Source organism: Betta splendens, chromosome 15 (genome assembly GCF_900634795.4).
Source record: "Betta splendens chromosome 15, fBetSpl5.4, whole genome shotgun sequence".
NCBI lineage: Eukaryota > Metazoa > Chordata > Actinopteri > Anabantiformes > Osphronemidae > Betta > Betta splendens.
Window position 1 is genome coordinate 2548164 of NC_040895.2, and position 21184 is coordinate 2569347.

Sequence of the window (21184 nt, forward strand, 5' to 3'; positions counted from 1 at the left end):
CGTTTTCAGCTTTTTGAAATTTAATGTTATTCAACATTTTTTATCGTGTTTTTATAATGGTCGTCTGTGGGAATCATCGTTAAACTTTTTGTCAACTTGGCTCCTTTTATCAGCTTCTGTCATTGTTATACTTTGGCGTAGAAACGTCATTTACATTTCAAAAGTTTCTATCATTGTTCAACTTTCATTTTGTAAATCAGCGTCCTCGTATCTTTTATAGTTTTCGACTTGTGAGCATTTAAATATCGTGTGGTTTTCAGTGATTTTTCAGCGTTCCCATTAGTGTGTATTGCATGAGCTAGAGTTTGTGATGTCACTTTAGTCGCTATCGACCTCAAAGCACAGAGAGATTCTGAATTTCCCCTATAGACTCTAATGATAATTTCTGCCAGAGGTCTGGGGATAAACACAGAAGAAGACGCATTTTGAAATTGTGAGTGTAACTGCAATCTTTAGTCCTAAAACATAAAATGCAAACCAGTTGCCCATTGAAGCCTTGGGATTCATAAAATGGAGTTAGTTCTGTGATAACGTTTTGTCGTTTTCATCGTTTTGTCGTAGTCAACTTTGTGACGTCAGCAGCTTAATCAGGGTTTGGCATCGTTGCAGCAGCAGATCAGCACTCCCACGTAATTTCTTGAGAAATTACTTTTTCTAGTTTGATTAGTGTCACCTGTTTCTCAGTTTGTGGACAGTCTGTTGGCTCGTTGTTAGATTTTAGATGTTACCCTTATGTCAGAGGAGTTCATTGTTCATGTTCAGGTTTGTTTTGTTTGAGTGTTTGTCTTTGTCTTTACTCAGATGTCCTTTTGTTTTAGCTTGCCTGCTCATGCAGTGATTCTCAGTTAGCTTGATTTGGTAATTAGTTTGAATTGGCAACTATTATCTACCCTGCTCATGCAGTGCTCTTTGTTTGTTGTAAATTATTTAATAACTTGAGTTTGTTTCTAGGTTTTGGCATTTGGATCCTCACCCCTCATTAATTCATGTTTGCCCTGCATCTGAAACCTGATTTTGTAACACAGGGAACTTTAATAACTTAACTTAAACTTAATGTTTTCTGTAGCTGAAAGTATGGGTGACTACTTAGTTATCGATAATTGTGAAAAAAAATGTCTGCTAGGAAAAACAATACAGTGAATGCTGGAAGCTGGACACACAAAGACACCATACAGGACAAGAGGCAAAGAAGCATAAAACAATTAAATACAATATAAAACCACAATTTCAATAAGCTATCTCAAATATGTGAGCTTTTAATCTGGATTTAAAAAGTGAGACTGACGTAATATTGCAGATAGGAAGAGTTCCGAGATGGGGTAATGTAATTGAAGGAGGGAGACATGGTGATGATGCGGGCTGGCGCAGCTAACCCCCCAGCTCTCTATCCGAGAGGAAGGGGGGTTATTAATCATAACTGAGGAACTGAAACCTTTAGTTTTGCTAAATGTTAATTTTGGGCCAATTAGTAAAATTTCGGTATAGTTGCTGGTTATTTTAGGAAATTAGAGGATGGAAGGAAATTCAGATTGTATTTTTTTAATCCTTTAAAGGGCTCATATCATGCAAAATCCACTTTTTAGAAGAACTTTAAGCTATACAGTTGAAGCGGCCATAAATAAAAAGCATATAAATTATATATAAATAAAAAATAAAAAAATTCTTTGAGTATTGCACTCACAAAAAACACATTTTTACTCAAATGGTAAAGGAGCTATTCCACAGGTGGTTTACAACCATCATACAATGAGTGTTTTAGTGTTTTATCCATCAGGAAACTCTGCCTTCATCTACAACCCAAGCATGAAGAGATGGCAACTCAGATTCTTCACCCTAGGAATCCTCAGCACCAGCCCACTAGCCTCTGTAGATTAGATACCTGTAACAACTTTAGATACAGAGACATATTACTGTCAGATTTAACAAGAATGACAAAAAACATAATTAAAAGCAGTAAAAATACGTTGGGTCAATATATAATTTGAACCAATGCTTTTTGTTCCCAGGAAGGTCATGCAGTGATTGCTCTAAATATTAATGCACATTTCTAAATAAAATTATGTCAGAGCAGCAGCACAAGTAAGACAAAACAGTGAAATGTGTAAATGTAAAATGTATTTATATTATTTCCGCTATGCTCTCAAACTTATTTATTTGTATAACGTGAGCTAAAGTAGTGTTATCTATTAACGAGAGTTTTCCAGGTAAGTCGTGTTGTGAATATTGAAGCTGCACACGCCATTTAGCATACGCATTAGCAACCGCTAGTCACTTTGCAAAATACATAAATCAATTAAATTGAAGTAAATGCGACATTACCAATGAGACACATCTTGCATCAGCCGAAATGTGGCGACTTCAACAGCCTCCTCTTCAGCCTTAGGGTCAGATTCGGGATCGTAGACGTATGGTTCTACTACGCTACGAACTAGCTGGCTGGCTAACGTCGTGCAGTTCTGTAGTGGGTCGTCTTCTTCTGTGGAGGATTGCGGTGGATTGTATTCTCAACGTCGCACTACTGCCACCTATAGTATCCTAACCGTGCGGTGGCTCGTATCCATGGAGCCAAAAAACAACAACAACAAAAAAGGTATGCGCTTCCGCACAGAGGTGTGGCGAGCAGCTTCGCTTGCGACACGCCCAGAAAACACAGCGTTTGCTGATGGGGAGTGAAAACAACATATTGACAGGGGCAGTGTGGACGATCTAAAGAGTTTTATGGAATGAAAATTTACAGAGACCTTACTGAGACATTAAAGTCCAATATTCTTTAGAGTGAAAAGCTGTATGATCAGGGAGCTTTAAAATCCTTTACTCTTTATACAGTACATGATCTTATTAACCATAGACACCACCTAAATAACCTGTTTATATTGCTTAATCCGTCAGTGTTATTGTCATCAAGTAAACAAGTAAAGAACCACAGACTTCTCTCTCCCTGGACACTTGCTCCACCTTTTCCAGGATGGTCCCAGGCATTTCCAGGCTAGCTGAAAGACACAGCCAACTTGGCATTAACCAAGTGTGCAGCTATTACTGTGCATACTATTACTATGAATGGTTGGTCTGTTCAACCAACGGTCATGTATTGTTATCACCTAAATATTATTCTTTGTTACCTCATGGAACAGCCTAATACTTGTTCTTAGAATAAAATCAGTCCTAGATAATTTTTCATTTCATATATTTGTGCTTTTTTTAATGTATACAGTTCCTGTATGACATGTATGACACAAACATGATACTGTACGCTATACCTAATAGATAGATAGAGAACTTTATTGTTCCTATAACAGGGAAATTTCTTCTGGCAGCCACGCTAGCGGCACCATCTGACACTGGAAGCAAGTTGCAATAATACAAAAAAACACACAGTAGCACCCAGTACAAGTGGAAATCTTGCTGGCATTTTTTCATTGATACTGTACATCAGGATGAAGGTCAGAGAGCAGACGGTGAGACTATAAGGTTGTGGTGGTTGTGAGGGGGTGGTATCTGCGTCAGTATAGTAAAATATGAAATGTTTATAGATGTATGGACGACGCTGACCAAGATGTTTACAGATCAGTCCAACCGTTGTCCTTGTCCTTGTACACAGTAAGAAAAAGAAGATAGAAGCACAGCTGGTGAGCTAGATTAAATCCAGAAGGGGGGAAAGGGGAGAAGGGACAAAGATAATACTCAATTGTAGCAACATTTTTAACAATCCAAGGCTAATTTGTCTAGATCAATAATCCAATTCAGAACTCAGAGCTTCATTGCCTCTTGCGGGTCTATTCGAGGCTGTCACCATTTTCCCCAAGTATCCAGTCTGTCTGCAGATGTTAACCATCTGCCTCCTTTTGTCCAATGAGTGACCTGTTGATTAACTCCATGTTCCAAAATATTTATTTCAGAATAGCAGATCAGGGTGCTCAGTAAAGGCAAGGACACTGCAAGCAAAAGAGTGGGGAACAGAAAGAAAACACGTCTGCACTCCTCAAGGGGCAGAAATGGAGAAAAAAAGCAAATCTACCTTTTCTAACAGCCAGGGATGACCATGACACAGCTATGAGGGTGGATTGATGCTGAAAACAACAAACGATAAGGACTTTAGCAGGAAAGACACAGCGTTGGGGAGTTATGACTGCTGATTCGAAGACGGGAAGTGGGCTTTGCAGTTTACCTGGCAGAAATGTCAAGGGAAGCCATGGATTGAAAGTAGAAGCATGTAATCTGACCTCACTACTGTGATCTCTCTATTTCCTTTAAGACATTACAACATGAGTTTGCCTGCAAAGGTTTGACTTCTGTAAAAAAGTCTGTTACTGCAAATCCAGACATCACAGTTTCGTTGAAGAGCCCTGTTAGAGAGAGATTTTTGTTGTAGATCAAGATGTAGCCAGACTTACAGCCTCCAATACCCTGTGAACAAGAGGTTTCCTTTAATCTGTGCAGCTGCCAGAGGAAGCCGGAGGGTCATGGACCTGGTTATTTAAGGAGTCCCCCAAGTTCACCTTGACATCTGTGCTGACAGGAAGAGAACACAGCAGATCCCCTTTCTTCACTCATGATAGGTTTACAGTGCAGCTGCCACTGTGTGGCTATACTTAGAAGAATGTGACAGACAGGATACAAAGACTTATGTTAACAAAAGAAGAGGAAAGGCAATGATTTAAAATGCTCTGTAGAATATTGGCCACAGTGAATGTTCCAGGAGTTTCATCAGACTTCATTCCATAGTTTGCAGCAGAGTGCATGCCGATGCAGACGTCCTCACTGCGCATCAGAATAATACCGTCTGTTTCATGCATGCATGCAGCTGTGCAAAGCATCAATTGACTTCAAAGAAAGTTGATGCAGATGCAAAAAGCAGCAGTTCAGCCATCAGTAAATATTAAGTTCGCTGCCCTTACTGTATGTTTTCTGTCTCATCTATCCTTTTTTTCTTCTTTTTATTTGTTTCATCCTAAATATGTGTGATGTTGCTGTGCTGGTGGACAGGTTGAGTTTGCAAACAACAAGCACCTCCACCACCACCGTGCTAGACATGGCGCAGTACCCGAGCTCCACAAATCCCTATTTGGAAATGGAATCAATCAGAGTCTAGGTTTGGTTATTGATTTGAACAAGCAGACAATGTCTCTAAGGTGGTGTAATTTTCTATTCTTCTTATTCTTCTACAAAATAGTAGCCTCAGACAGTGGCCAAAGGTTATTAACGAGTCTATTAATTACATTTATTTGTAAATGCACAAACTGAACATGTCTTTTTTGTCACTAACAACCTCTAATACTCAAATTCCTGTGGCCAGGAGCCTTATGTCTTCTTTCAGCCCTTGGTACATCTAAATCTTTTCATGCTCCTTCTTCCTGATGTTGCTGTCACCTGTAATTTTAGTATTAGTTTTAATACATTTGTTTTGATGTTTGATCTAGATGGTAATGCATACTTGAGCTGCTTTGCCATTCTGGGGCAGAATAAAGTAGCCCTGCTGTTTCAAATAGATCATGTTAAATAATGAAAGCTCTAGCTGATTGGTGGATTCCATATTTTTGAAAAGCACAAATATTTGTGTGCATCTTTAGCAAAGCATAGTGATATTGTGGGCATCCAGCAGCGCTCCAGGGCAAGTCATGGGCTGTGAAACGTGTCACAGATGGTTCCAATGGATTGATGGTGTAGCACACACGGGCAAACATCTTAGCTTAAGTATGTGTGCATGAGCAAACTATAGTATGCAGCTGCTTTTGCAGATAAAATCAAAAAGCATCTGAATAAAGAGCAGTTGCTTTTGACTGGAACTCTTTATATTGTATTTGATTGTAGGGAGGTATGCTCAACTTCAAGAGTGAGAAAAGAAAACAGTTGCATATGTGGTTTAAAGGAATCTCTGTAGTTTGAGATTATTCTCAGAAGTGTTCCCATATACAGTAGGAGCTAATTATTTGCTTTTTGTCTTGTAAAAACATTAACCTAAGTCTCTAAGGTACGCTGAAGAATGCAGAAGCTCTATAGGTTTCCCAGAAACACAGAGTCCTGCATTAGTCAGTGGGAAGCAGTGGATATTTTGGAAAAATGAAATAAGCTCTAGGCTCTTTGGCCCACTCCTGTGGGTGACGGTGATCTGGTGTGTTTTTGAAACCTGATGAACCTTAAAAATCTACAAACCCAAATAATTTGTTTATTTTACTGTTTAGGTCTGAGAATGCACAACCCAGGAGACAGAGGCTACAGTTAGGTTAAGCTTTTATCCAGATTGATGCTATTTTCTAACTATGAATGCTATATGGAACTACTCTGTGAACTGTGCGCGCTACTCAGTGGTATTTATATGGATATGGATTAAAGATTTCACCAGACAATCACAACACAACGAATGGAATACAATTTTCTACTAGTAACACAATTTCTTAAAATATTCAACCAATTGTTTCATATTGTTTGACACAACTATAGTTACACTTATCAGTTAAACCTGGATTTAACCCATTGATTTTTTTTAACATAGTAGTGTATTGTCGTAATAAAAATGTTTTATTAATTTCTATAATTCCAATAAGACTCAAACACAGTGTGGTACACACCATTTGATTTAGGTCAGAAGCTTAGTTTCCTTCAAGCAATATGTTCATGCAATAAGGCCTAAATGAGAAAACCAGTGACACAGAAAAGAGGTTAGTGTAAGGTTAAGGATATTAGGTTAAGTGTGTTACTACATGGGTTTAGGTATAGCACCAAAAACTAGCTGTGACTCTTGAGTGTGTGTGTGTGTGTGTGTGTGTGTGTGTGTGTGTGTGTGTGTGTGTGTGTGTGTGTGTGTGTGCGCTTAATTGATCACTGTTAAGGCAATAACTTCTTGAGTCACGTAGCTAAATCAAAAGCTGAATGTAGGTTTTGTTTTGAGCACCTTGTCTGATGACTTCTGCAGCTGTGAAATGATGTGCTGGTGGAGGCTGGGTTGGGAATCTCTAATGCCTTCAGGGGAAGAAGGACAGTTGGTTTGTTCATCTAACTTCTTAAGCAACTGTTTGATGTTCTTTGCTTAAAGTGCAAGTAGGAGATTGAAAAAAGGTTCTCAAGTTTTCTAATAGAGCAGAATTAACAGAAATCAACCAAGTATTTTACTTGAAAATGAGATAATGTGTAATTGAACTTTTGCACCAAACCTTAATTAGCTTTTTTTCTTCTAAAACTAAAATTAAATTACCGTTGGTACCATTGGTTTTCTGGTCAGACTTTGGATTCTGAGAACAAGATAAACATGGTCTGTGACATCTAAAAGCAACACATATCAATGAGGGATCAATGGCAAGGCTAATGTAGTTTTTACACACAGCCAGCAGGTGTCACTGCAAAAGGTAATTTAATGCATACCTCGTCCTGGTGCTACAGTAATGGCACTATTTGATAGAAGATATACATAATTCAATAGACAGAGCATACAGGTGAACTCAATCTGAATAATGAGTGTGAAGCACAATACAGTACAATAATAACTGATCATCTCCATCCACGAAAGAAACCAAAACAGCTTTGAGTCCTCTGAATGCTAAATGTAGTTATATATATATATACAAAACTAACAACGAAATTCTGAGTAACCTCCTAAAATAAAACTGATGGTCTCAAATATATGACTTTAAAAAAGCAAAACTGGAGTTTAGAACGTAGGTCTCCTCTTGAGTCAAAGGCACACATAAGAAAAGACTTTCAATTAAATTAAATTAAATTTTATTTATTTAGTGCCAAATCTCAACAGGTTTATGTCAAGGCACTTTATAAGGTAAGGTTTAAGACCTTACAAAACTAAACCCAACAGATCCCACATACAGCAAGCATTCAATTAAAATTTTAAAGCAACAGTGGAGAGGAAAACCTCCCTCTCTAACAAGGAAAAAACCTCCAGCAGAACCACACTGAACATCCTACGACTAAGGAGTTACAGTAGTCCAGTCTAGAGGTAACAAATTCATGAATCTGTTTCTCTGCATCGCTCTGGGAGTGAATACTTCTAGCTATATTTCTAAGTTGAAAGTCGGCGGTTCTGGAGATTTGTTTATTGTATGATATAAAAAGAAAATCCTGGTCAAACATGACACCAAGGTTCCTCACAGTAGAATCTATAGCTAATGTTATACCATCCAGGGTGGCTGTCTGACTGAATAGCGTCTTTAGCTTAATAGCGTGATTTTTAGGCCCAATGATAAGAATTTTGGTTTTATCTGACTTTAGTAGAAGGCAGTTTTAGGATATCCAGGATTTGATGTCTTCCAAACAACTTTGAATTTTGACTAGTTGATCTGTTTCATTTGGTTCCAAAGACATATATAGCTGAGTATCATCTGCATAACAATGACAATTTATAGGATGCTTCCTAATAATCTCACCTAGAGGAGACATGTTTAAACTGAACAGTATTGGACTAAGCACAGAACCCTGCTATACTCCAAAGCTGATCCTTGTGCATATGGAGGATTTGTCATTAACATGAACAAACTGGAATCTGTTCAACAAATAGGACTAAGATCTAACAGGACAAGGACAGAGACCAGACCATGGTCTTAAGCTAAGGGAAGATCATTAGTGACTCTAACCAGAGCTGTTTCTGTGCTATGATGTTTTCCAAATCCTGACTTAAAATCTTCGTAAAGGTTATTCCCACTCATGTGGTCAGATAATTGTTCAGCCATGATTTTTTTCAGGAACGTTAGAAAAAAAGAGTCAATTTGAAATGGGCCTATAGTTGGCTAGTTCTCCAGGGTCCAGAGTAGTTTTTTTCAAAAAAGGTTTGAGCAGAGTCACCTTAAAAGCCTGTGGTACATAGCCTATTAGTAAAAATTGGTTGATTTCATTTAATATGGGCGAGCTAATTAAAGGGAGAACCTTTTTGAGTAATCTGGGTGGAATTGGGTCTAAAAGACAAGTGGACAACTTGGAAGAGTTAATTATTGAAGTTAACTCTATATGAGTTATGGGGAAAAGGCTGTCTAGGTAAGACAGAGGATTTGGTAAATTTATTTAAGTTGTTGGATCTAGACAGTAATTTCTGTCATTTGGAGGAAGTTGCTGCTGAATGTCTTCTCTAATAGTGATAATTTTATTATTAAAGTAGTTCATACAGTCATTGCTGCTGAGATTTAAGGGGACAGTAGGCTCAACAAAGCTTTGACTCTGGGGTTGTTTTTGTTTTCCTCAATAAGGAGAATTAAAATGCTTTTCTAGCAGCACAAAGTGATTTTTTAAATATTATTAGACTGCCCTTCAATGCAATGCAGTTTGTATTTATTTTGTGAGAATGCCACTGCCTTTCTAGTTTTCTGGTCCTGTGCTTTAGGCTCCGGATCTCTAAGTTATACCATGGCGCTAACCTCATCTGATTCACTATCTTCTTCTTCAGAGGAGCTACTGTTTCTAACATTGTACGCAGAGAAGCTGCAGCATCATCTACAAGACAATCAACCTGTTCAAAAGGATTAAGGTGACTGTTCTCCTCTGTGTAGCCAAGACAATGAGACAAAAGATGATGGAATCATCTGCTTGAATCTGGCAACAGCGTCAGATAAACATCTGCTGTAGTAAGATTTCTTTCCAGCTCCTGCAAGGTCAGTTATGGTAAATTGAAAAGTTTGTAAGAAATGGTCAGATAACAGAGGGTTTTGGGGAAGAACTATTAAATTATCAATTTCAACCCCATATGTCAGGACAAGATCAAGGGTATGGTTAAAAAGATGAGTGGGTGTAGTTACCTGCTGTGTAAAACCAATAGTGTCTACTAATGAGTTAAAAGCCCTAAGACAGTTACTGTCAACATCTACATGAATGTTAACGTCTCCCACTACAATGACCTTATCTGTGCTTTATGTGTGACTTGGAAGAACCAAGTCAGATAATAATTCAGAGAATTCAGTTAAGAACTCTGAATATGGAACATGAGGACGATAAACAATACAAAATACAATTCTGAGTTTTAGAGTCTGGGTGAGAAAGGCTCAGAGTGAGGCTCTGAAATGAGTTAAAACTATGTTTGGGTTTAGGAGTAATTAATAAATCTGAGTTATACATTCTGGTAAGTCACTCCTCTTTGATTAGTTTGTGACTTGTATAGTTTAGGTGGTCGGATAGCAGACACAGTCTCTATGTGATAATTAAGACTAAGAGGGAGTGACGGCTGTAGAGAACATGCAGAGAGGTGTGTAAGACTGCGACTCTGCGTTCTGGGCTCCACTCTGAGTAGGGAGGCTAAGCAACAGTTACTTTTAGGTAGTTAAACTGAGTCAGATGAGTAAATTGCGCATAACCTATGAAGCAGATCGCAAAAGACTTGGAGTGGTGGTTGTATGTGATATTCCCATTTTTGTGCACTAGTAAATGGATGGTTTAGTTTTCAGGTTTTTAACTGGTAGGCTAGGACTTTTCCTAACCCATCTGTTGGGCTGGCCAAATCTCTGCATGATTAATAATTTTAATAGAGGGTAGGGTGATGTGGAAGTAGTCCAGGCAAGAGTGAGAATGGTGAATATTAGGGGTGGGCGAGACTGCAAACTTTGGAGTCGATCTGATACCAAGTAAATACTTGACCAGTATTGCCGATATCAATACCAATACCAATACTTTTTGACAATTAATGCATTATCAAATATAAATACATTTTCATGACTTTCAGGTGTTTTGTTTTAAATTGTATTCATTTAATAAAGCCCAGACAAAGTTGAACAGTAAAACTAAATATAAAATGGTAGTGTTGGCACTTTATTTAACACCCTTTTTGCAGAGGGGGGTTGGTGTGTGTCTGCTTTGCTCTGGCATACGGCGCACAGGCACGCCGCTTACACACAGGCACTTAGAGATGCAGACAGACAAGATAGTTAGGTCGCGTCTTTGTAAAAAAATGAGTAAAGATTCAACCAAAGTATCAATATTTTTGTCGGGGTATCGATTAATATTAATACTAGCGATGCGTAGGGCCCACCCCTAGTGAACATGAGAGAAGGATGTGTTTTCTTCCAGGAAGTAAGATTTAAATGGTTTAATGCTTTAGTTCTTCTTATTGATTCCAAGCAACAATGGTATCAAAGTGATTGTTGGTGCCAGGTAATGTTCAGGTAACAACTGTTGCATTTCCAGCAGATACAATAAGGTCACATGCTCAACTTTAAAAGACTGTTATACAGTCAACATTAGACAATTTCATTTTTAAAGCTTGAATTTGGGTTTTAGGTGTCTTACTTTCGTGAATGGCAGGGGAATGGAAACAATATACTGTAGGAAGAAGGCTGTTGGTAAGGGGAAGGAATGCAAGAGTGTCCTGCCAGTCCTACTCCTGCCAAACTGGAGGTAACTTGCTGTTTCTGTGGTCACGTCTGTTTTTCTCATTTGGGGCCTCTCTATGTGAAACATGATTCCATTGGGTGATTGAGCTGATCATTGCATTTGTTTTGCACTGGCAATGGCATCTCATTAGTTAACATTTATTTTGTCTGAAAGAAAAGGAAGATGACCAAGATAATTCATGGACTATTGCTCTGATGTTTCCTGCAGGAATATTATGCCCCCTGTGTGTATCCATTGTATTGCATAGTGTTTGATTACAGCAGTACATAGCTGCCCTTGTCATGCTAAGAGAGAATAGTTTATGTGCCTGTCTACTGTGCATTTTGTTTAAATGTAATTTGAGTTCTACATTTTTTTTCACGTTTGGTATAACAGGATCAATTAGTGTTTGGGCTGCAACAGTGCTGTAAATGCCTCTGAGTTTCCACCGTGTTATCCTTGTGCAAAGCTGCTGTACATACTACATGTCTTTCTCATTCCTGTTGAGGAGTTCAGTCTTTGCAATTCACTTAGTCTCCTCTTTCTGTTGCCTCTCTAAACAGTATCAGTCTTTCCCTCCTATCATATGATTAATTGCAGAGTGAATCTGAAGGACTATAGTCATTTAATGACAGTGATAAGTGAATTTTGGTGCCACCTGCCTAACTAGCAGAAGAAACTAAGAAAACTAACTAACTAACTAACTAAAAACTAAGAAAATAAACAGAAGTAGGCCAACAGTCAACCCTGTGTGATGGCTGTCATGACATATGATGCCTACCTGCTTCGATCCATGTCCACCATTGGAGACCAAACAACTCCTGTCTCTGTGATCTGAAACACCTTAGTACTGTCCATTATAGTCCCACCCAATTTCACACTCTGTCAAGAAGCACTTTGTTGTATTATAAGCTAAGCTGAAATCAAGCAACATCAGAAGAGATGTTTAGCAGAATCATTTTTGACATTATTGTCATTCAACACCATACTGTAGATTAGAGTTAGTTGTCTGATCCAGGCTTGCACATGCATGAACCCTTGCACAGCAGTCTTTGGGTTTGACCTGAGCACCACCTACAGACAATATAAAGTAACTTACAGTTTCAAGGCAATGATGACCACAATGTCTGGGCAGCAAACGTGGTCAATAAACATGGTAATGTCTGCTGCTTGGATTGCAAGTGGTGATATATACAGCTCGCCTGTCATAAGATTAGTCATCAGTCATAAATAAGGACAGTGTAAAATACTTTAAATATTACAATATTTACTTTATTCTATATCATTTGCTATTGTATTAGTGTCCAGCTACTTTGTTGTGAAATCAAACCATGTGCAAGCCAATGTGAAATAAAAGAAGGGGAGATGCCCATGCCCACAGTCAGCATGGCATTTTGTGATTTTCCTTGTCCAGCATTCTAATCTACATAGCCTGTCTTCCACGGATGGGACGACTCCTGGGTGCAAGATCCTGCAAGTCTGAAAACAGAAACGGAATACACAGTGTGCAACAACACACTAATTCATATGACCTGGAACATGAAACTGCGTGATAACTGAAAGGGAGCAGCCCTTGTCATTGTTGCATTGCACTGGTACAGTAAATGGAGCTTTTCTACCTTATGAGTAGTGTTGGGGATATGTGAGGAGCACAAATTATAACAATTTGATTTATAGCTCCTGAGTGGAGATACTAAATATGTTTATAATTTAGATTCACAAATTTTGGTTATTAGCATAAATATATAACTATATATGACAATGGTTTATAGTTTGGTAAGTGAAACAATTATTATTGAATAATAATTATTAAGTGAATTAATTATTAATTAATTTACGGGGCACCATCCTGTTTCCAGGGACCAATAACCAATTTGGAATGGCCAATACAGTCTCAATTGTATTTAAGTTGGTTGAAGGGTGAACTCCGTACCATAGTCACCAGTGCTGCAAAACCATATACAAATAATCACAGACTCCAGTATCAACAATATCTTGAATAACTCAGCAAATCACAACTTAATCGTATGGTGTGTTCGTCTGGAAATACTGTATGTATGTGCGTGTTACCTGAGATAAAAGGGTGTGTGTGTGTGTGTGTGTGTGTGTGTGTGTGTGTGTGTGTGTGTGTGTGTGTGTGGGTGGGTGTGTGTGTGTGGGTTGGTGCGTGTGCGTGTGCAACCGCACAGTACCACATAAAGCAAACTTAAACTAGCACAATCACAGATCACAGCACTTCAATGTGCACCTCATAGATTCACGCATCTATAACAGCGTTACAGTCATGTGATCGCAGAAATATACAGTGATCAGATCCCGTGTTCAGCAACAAGAAAAGAAAACAACACAGCAATAAAGCAATTACTGATCCCCTAAGAGTTCTACTCTGCTCAGACTTAAAAGAATGCCTCTGCCTTACTGCTCAATCCTAATAAAAATCTAATAAAAAGAACGCACAGTGGTAAACCTACACTCATTAGCAGCAGTTCACTTCTTGCCAGGAGTTTTGTATGGGTTTAAGGGGTATAGTTCTTTGTGAGTTAAAGCAGTTTGGGTACAACTTGATCTGCAGCCTATGCTCTTGTACCTCTTGTCTGGTGGCAGGAGAGAAAACAGTCCATAAGAGGGTTGCTGGGGATCCCCAGTGATGGAAGCTGCTCAGCGTGTGCAGCGTTGCTGATAAATCTCTTCCAGGAATGGGAGAGGGGCACCAACAATCTTGCTGGCAGTACTGACAATGCTGTAGAACCACTGATGGCTCTGGGCTCTGCAGATGCCAAACCATGGTGTGAAACTGTTTGTTAGGACGTTTTATATGGTGCCCCCTGTAAAATGTGATTAAGAGATGTGTAGGATAACGTCAAGATCAAGATAGGAATGTGTTCTCCTCCTGTAAATAGAAATTTGTTAAACTTATTATTATCTTAGCTATTATTATGAATAATACTATTGTTAATGTTTAGACTACTTTAATGTACAGAAAATATGATGACTGATGACAAAGATGCTTGCTTACAGTACAGCTTACATCGTGGCCTGTAGCACTGAAGAAAAAGCCGGAAGAGAATACTGTAAATAAACTAAAATAGCATTAATATTTTTTCATAAAAAAATATTTACCTATCCTTGTCTTTGTAAACAGGCCCATTCAGAATCACTCTACTCTACTTCATACTGGCACATCCAGGATCACATACAATGTTACAATGAAATTTGTCTACTGCATTTAACCCATTCCCTGGGGGAGCAGTGGGCTGCCATGCCAGGCAGCATGGGGAGCTAGTGCAAAATGTCTTACTCAAAGAGACACGTGCTCTGGTGGGGGTTTGACCTTCCGCTTCCCAAACCAACACTCTGTCACTGAGCCACTAAGCCATCTGCAACCACTTACTTAAAACCTAGGCAAAAGGATTACAAGTAATTTAATGTAGAATTTTATTTTCTAACAATGATTCACCCTATAATTACTTTACATTGATCGATAAGATAACTACATATTGAAATAATGCTTTGTATTTACAGTGTTTTGTATTTTTTCCTCTAATGGAACATTGACATGACATACAGGTATTGTCATAGGGATAATTGCATACAAATATGACCATATATGACCAATGCCACCTCTATAACATAATTTAATGGTTTAATATTTAGAAAATAGTAAAACTTTGTTGGAATAAGCTGAACCTGTATTATTGTTGTTGTTGTTGTTGCTGTTGTTATTATTGTAGCGGATTCAAATTAATAGTTTATGCAGAATATTAATGCAGAAACATTAATATCCCTCTAAGGTGGGGCACCAGGTTTGTTTTAAAGCTGAAACCACGCTTCTATCAATCTAGTCAACACTAGATGTCAATTTAATGCGTTACCAGTTATGAACAACAATAACAACTTTCTTGCAATAAGAACAAATCAATCTCTAATGTTGTGAATTCTTGTCGTGGTTCAGTGACCTCTGCTTAAATCTGAAGAACAATGCACACAAAACCAGATTCCTTTAAACATTTTATTAATCTAATACTACTGGATATAGGAATAAAATAATATGAAAATACTCAATGAAAGCAATTAAAACAGGAAATGAACAAACAATCAGCATGAGATGATCAGCAATGGATGAACAGAGAACAGAGTTTTGGTGAATGTGTGTGTGTGTGTGTGTGTGTGTGTGTGTGTGTGTGTGTGTGTGTGTGTGTGTGTGTGTGTGTGTGTGTGTGTGTGTGTGTGTGTGTGTGTGTGTGTTAAAAGTTTTGTATGACAGGCAATGTTAACAGCAATTAATGAACATATGTGAACACAATCACAGAAAACACAGCAATCAGCAATGAATGAATCAATAAGTGAAAGGACAAGGAATGGTGAAGACCTAAGTGTGTGATGGCTTTGATCAAGCGAAAAGAGTATTTGTTTCTAACTTATAAAAACCAAAGGATAACTAATGAATTTGGAATGTTCAATTTTAGCGCCTTAAGAAACACCAGACTTCTCAGAGGATCAGAGATGTTCGTCTTGCCTTAGTTTGGAGCTGTAGCCGCTGTGCAGCGTCTCCCGTTACCGGTTGGTTGAGCAGGCGTGCCCTCTCTGGTCCAGGTGCCACAGCCTCTGGGCCAGGAATCGTCGCCCGCATGGCATCAATTTCATGACAGTTAAATGTTCTGGTGCATCTAAACCAGAACTTGTGTCCAAATGAAGAGTTTTCCTTTTATTACTTCACATTCCTGGTTCACGATTCCGATCTCCTGGGCCATATGTGTGTTGTTTATGTTAAAGTCACATTTCTGTTGTGAGAGGAAACAGGATACCGTTTCCTCTCACAACAGAACCAATCATCTCCACATATTTATCAACTTATCTACATGTGTCCTAAATTGAAGTTGAGTCTTTGTGTGAAGATTTTGAAGTTCCTGCTGCAGGTCACTTACATGTAGGTGGAACTGGAGAGAAATGTGCAATAAACATCTGTAAGGAAGCTACTGCTGTCTGTTTTTGCCTGAAAGGAATTACAGTAAACCTTGTTGGCTGCATGACAACGTATATTAAAGCAATGACCCCGTGTGCGAGTAAAAAAAACGCAATCTTAATACATTAGTAAATAAGTAATTTCCTGTAGATGCCGCAAGATTTCTAGTGGTGCCACGGCAGGTACAGTAGATGCCGTGGCATGTGCCATAGATACAGCGGCATGTGCCAGAGACAGCGGCCGGAGAAGCTGTAGATTTGGTGGCCACGGCATCTAGTGGCAGCTGCCAATGCCGCCATTACTCTAGATTTGGTATTTTGCATTTCCAGCCTTGCTTTATACTTCTTAAATTCTTGACATTTCTCTTGACTATTCTTGCCCCTGAGTCTAGCCTCTTAGCTACAGTATAGTGATTGTGACACACTGGTACACCCCAAAACCCCAATCCTGTGGAAGTGATTGCCATTTAACAGACTAGAATGGAAAGGTCTGTTTGAACTATTCTGTTTTGTCCACCTTGCAGGCTTTGACATTATCTTTAATGAACCCAGTTAGGTTTCAGCTGTAACTGACTTGACTTCCTCACTGCATCCCTAAAAAGGTCAAATGGAGGCAAATTGGAGCCTGTTGACCGGTCTATTTAATAGAAATATGGATGAATTGTAGGTCTGTCTTTCTATTTCCCATGACACATAGGCGCTCTCTAAGCTATAAAATGTGCAATAAAAGATGCCTGTTTTAAACAGGTTTTGTTTATTGTTTGTGACATTTTGAACTGCAAAGAATTTGTTAGCTCATAGTTTAGGTCTATTTTATGCTGTAACAGGTCAACCAGTCATAATCTAATGAACCAATTCCATTTGGAACCTTTATGAACCTTTGAAGTTCATGCTGCTTGTACAGCATATGCTTAATGTAGTGTACAGTTTATTGTTATAAATGTAAAAGTTTTGTCTTTGTGTTTTTTTCTCTTGCAGGACCCCCAGTAAGTAGATCAGCCCCTCATGTGACCAGCATGTGGTAAAGTGTTTTTGAATTTTGCTGTGAAGTAAATGAAAGTGCTGTATAAATAGTGTCTGTATATGTTGCCTTCTTTGGATGCACTGAAGGTGTGACTATAGCTCTTCAGTATTTTCTGACAATATTTGTATTCTAAATTCATATTGTCCTAAGATTATTCACACTCTTATTGTATAGAAATATATGACTAACAACATAATAGCGCAAATGTAATTCTGTTAGACTAGCATGGTTTTACAGACTGTAATACACATCCATGACAAACAGTGCAGTTTAACTAAGTACAGTACACGGTTTAAACAAAGCATAGAGGCAAGCAGTTTGAACAAATTTTAAGTTACTAAAGTAACTGGATATTTGAACAATCAGCTTCTAGTCAACTGACCTTACCATGAGCTACCACCACCTGCCTTTATACCGCCAATACAAAGGCAGGTGATGCATATAAAAGTGACTGGTACAAAGTTGTTTTGTTAAATATTGTAGGTCTGGAATTAAAAAAAAAAGTGAATGCTCATTTCATGCTGTGTCACTGATTAGATCAGCTATTCATTGCATTTTAGTGAACCACAAGAACAATAAATATATTACAAACATTCTGAGGCCGGTCAAAAGACCTTCTAATTACATCTGTCCCACAAGGAGTGTCACTGAGCAGACAAAACAAGAAAATATAGTCTCACAGTCAATTGACTGCCCTGTCTAATTTGTGAGGGGAAAGACATGTCTTATGGATAGTTCCACACACATGCATTTTTTTCATGAAAATAGTACCCAAAAAATTTTTTACACATATGCAAAAAATAAAAGGCATGTGACAGTTTTTTCAGGCTTTTCTTGATTTCTTCCATCCATCCATCCATCCATCCATCCATCCATCCATCCATCCATCCATCCATCCATCCATCCATCCATCCATCCATCCATCCATCTTCATCTGCTTATCTGGGGCCGGGTCGCGGGGGTAGCAGTCTGAGCAGAGAGTTCCAGACTTCCTTCTCCCTGGACATTTCCTCAAGCTTTTCCGGTCTCTCCAGCGTGTCCTGGGTCTTCCTCGGGCCTCCTACCGATGGGACATGCCCGGAACACCTCCCCAGGGAGGCGTCCAGGAGGCATCCGAACCAGATGCCTGAGCCACCGCAACTGGCTCCTCTGGATGTGGAGGAGCAGCGACTCTACTCCGAACTCCTCCTGGGTGACAGAACTCCTCACCTTATCTCTAAGGGAGCACCCAGCCACCCTACGGAGGATGCTCATTTCAGCTGCTTGTATCCGTGATCTTGCCCTTTTGGTCATGACTCAAAGCTCATGACCATAGGTGAGGGTAGGAACGTAAATTGACTGGTAAATTGAGAGCTTTGCCTTTTGGCTCAGCTCTCTCTTCACCACGACGGACCGATACACCGACCGCAGCCGCGGCAACCCATCTATCAATGTCATGCTTCTTCCTTCCCTCACTCGTGAACAAGACCCCAAGATACTTGAACTCCTCCCCCTGTGGGGGTCGAGAACCATGCCCTTAGATTTGGGGGAACTGATTCTCATCCCAGCCGCTTCACACTCAGTTGCAAACTGCACCAGCGCACGCTGGTGGTTCTGGCCCGATGAAGCCAACAGGACAACGTCATCTGCAAAAAGCAGAGAAACGGCTTGCCAGAATCTCTTTGAGGCCGAGCAATAGTCCTCCTCAATGGCCTACCCAAACTTCTCCCAGGCCGATACCCTGCGTCTGCAGCTCCGAATGGCCATGTTGACAATGGAGGTGAAGAACATGGTCCCCTCAGACTCTATGTCTCGAACCTCCCTCGGAGTGTAGTCGAAGCTCTTCCGGAGATGTGAGTTCTGGTCTGTCTGACAGAGGGTTCAGCACCGACAGACCCTCACAATACGTTTCCAGCCTCCTTCCCTGCCAGCAGATCCTACTCACCACCAGGTGGTGATCAGTTGACAGCTCAGCCCCTCTCTTCACCCGAGTATCCAAAACATATGGCTGAAGGTCAGGTGAAACGACTACAAAGTCTATCATCGACTTCCGCCTAGGGTGTCCTGGTGCCATGTGCACCGATGGACACCCTTATGTTCGAACATGGTGTTTGTTATGGCCAAACTGTGCCTAGCACAGAAGTCCAATAACATAACACCCTTCGGGTTCAGATAAGGGAGGCTGTTCCTCCCAATCATGCCTCTCCAGGTATAACTGTCGTTGCCCACGTGGGCATTGAAATCTCCCAGAAAAATGGGGTCCCCGGTTGGAGCGCTTTCCAACACTCCCTCCAGGGACCCCAAGAAGTAGCTACTCCAGACTACCGTTTGGCCCGTAAGCACAAACGACAGTGAATGACCTATCCCCCACCCAAAGGCAGACCGGGAAAAACTTCAACACATGGCGGCTAAGCTGGGGAGCTATGAGCAAGACCACACCAGCCCGCCGCCTCTCGCCGCAGGCAACTCCAGAGTAGAAGAGGGTCCAGCCCCTCTGAAGGAGTTGGGTTCCAGAGCCCAGGCTGTGTGTGGAGGTGAGCCCGACTATTTCTAGCCGGTACCGCTTGACCTCCTGCACAAGCTCTGGCTCCTTCCCCCCCAGTGACGTAACATTCCATGTCCAATAGCCAGACACACACAAGTTTTTTACTACATAAAGTCAGAACTCAAAATTTTTTACATATAAACTCAGAACTCAAAGATGCACCGTTTTGGAGGGAAGCAGTATCTGTGGGGCTGTGTGAGGCCAGCCTGGGATGGGCACATTTCAGTATTTCAATTTTGATTGTGAGTGACTGCTTAAATCAAACTTATCTTTTATTGGTATGTTCCCAAATATATGAAAAAATGTTTTATTCTGTATTTTATCAATTAATCTAGATAGATAGATTTGTGAAAGACCTCAAACTGTTTCATTGTACTTTAGATTTTTAGCACATAATGTAGTACAAATGGTAGCACATACACTGTTTTTTAGACATAAAGTCTCTCCCTGGTGGCTTGGTAGCTCACTTGTTACAGCATTGGCTTGGGAAGAAAGCGGACTATAGTACCTGCGTGACCATAGTACCTGCGCGAGTGATAGCCCTGTTTATACAACAAAAGCAGCCATTCACAGGATGTCGGCTGCAGCAAGGTTGTCACATGCCCACTGAGATAGAAAGAGTCAAATGACACTTTGAAGGTGTGCTATTGTTGAGTATGTAGTTTTAAACTTGCAATAATATTTTCACAGTTTCCACAGCTCCTAAAGGCAACGTGAACACAAGACGCTTTGATAGATCCTCTGTGTTAGTCCTGCCCCCCCACACGCCATGTAGACCCAAAAGTCCAAACGTGAAAAAAAGAGAGCTGAATCTAAAAAAAGAACTGTAACTAAAAAATTTGTACTTGAAACTCGAAGACATAAAAAACTGAAGCTGAAATATATTTGAATTGAAAATCTTTGCATACACTTTAAGGTTTTAGTTTCAAATTGTTTTATTTCGCTTTTAAGACATATGGGCCCAATTTAGCTCCATAATACTGTGGTATTAAGCACTGTTGTATGGTAGTTTTATACAGTTGTTGTAGCTTTAATGTCATCAGAATCACTTACTGGCCACTTTAGTATGTAAACCTGTACATTCATGCATATAATGTAAAAGTAGAGTTGTATTCAATCTATATGTAAGGAAACACGTGGTGGACTGTTCATTCAGCAGAGGCCTAATGTATACACAGTCCAGTTGGTCACTGAGGAGAACATCAAGCATTAAATCAGAGCCAGGTCAATAGTGGAGTGCATTATAGACAGTGTAGAACCAGTCAGGAGACATTAGAGGTGACATAAATGAGGTACAACCGAAACTACCTCTTACTGGTTTCGCAATAACCTCACTTAACATAACACTTAACATAACAAATTTCAAATACCCCACCCCCCAG

At 39.7% G+C, this 21184-nt stretch overlaps 1 protein-coding gene across 20 annotated transcripts in view; it reads left to right on the plus strand.

The window, feature by feature from the left end:
- Positions 1 to 21184, plus strand: part of col13a1 (collagen, type XIII, alpha 1) — a 203537-nt gene that overhangs the window by 25937 nt on the left and 156416 nt on the right. For 19 of the 20 annotated variants that reach the window (XM_055502799.1, XM_055502800.1, XM_055502795.1 and 16 more), the window contains exon 3: positions 17233 to 17240. The exons of the other annotated variant lie outside the window; for it this stretch is intronic. In XM_055502799.1, the coding sequence (XP_055358774.1) occupies positions 17233 to 17240 (8 nt within the window). The remainder of the gene's footprint in view (positions 1 to 17232; positions 17241 to 21184) is intronic. 20 annotated transcript variants of the gene reach the window in all.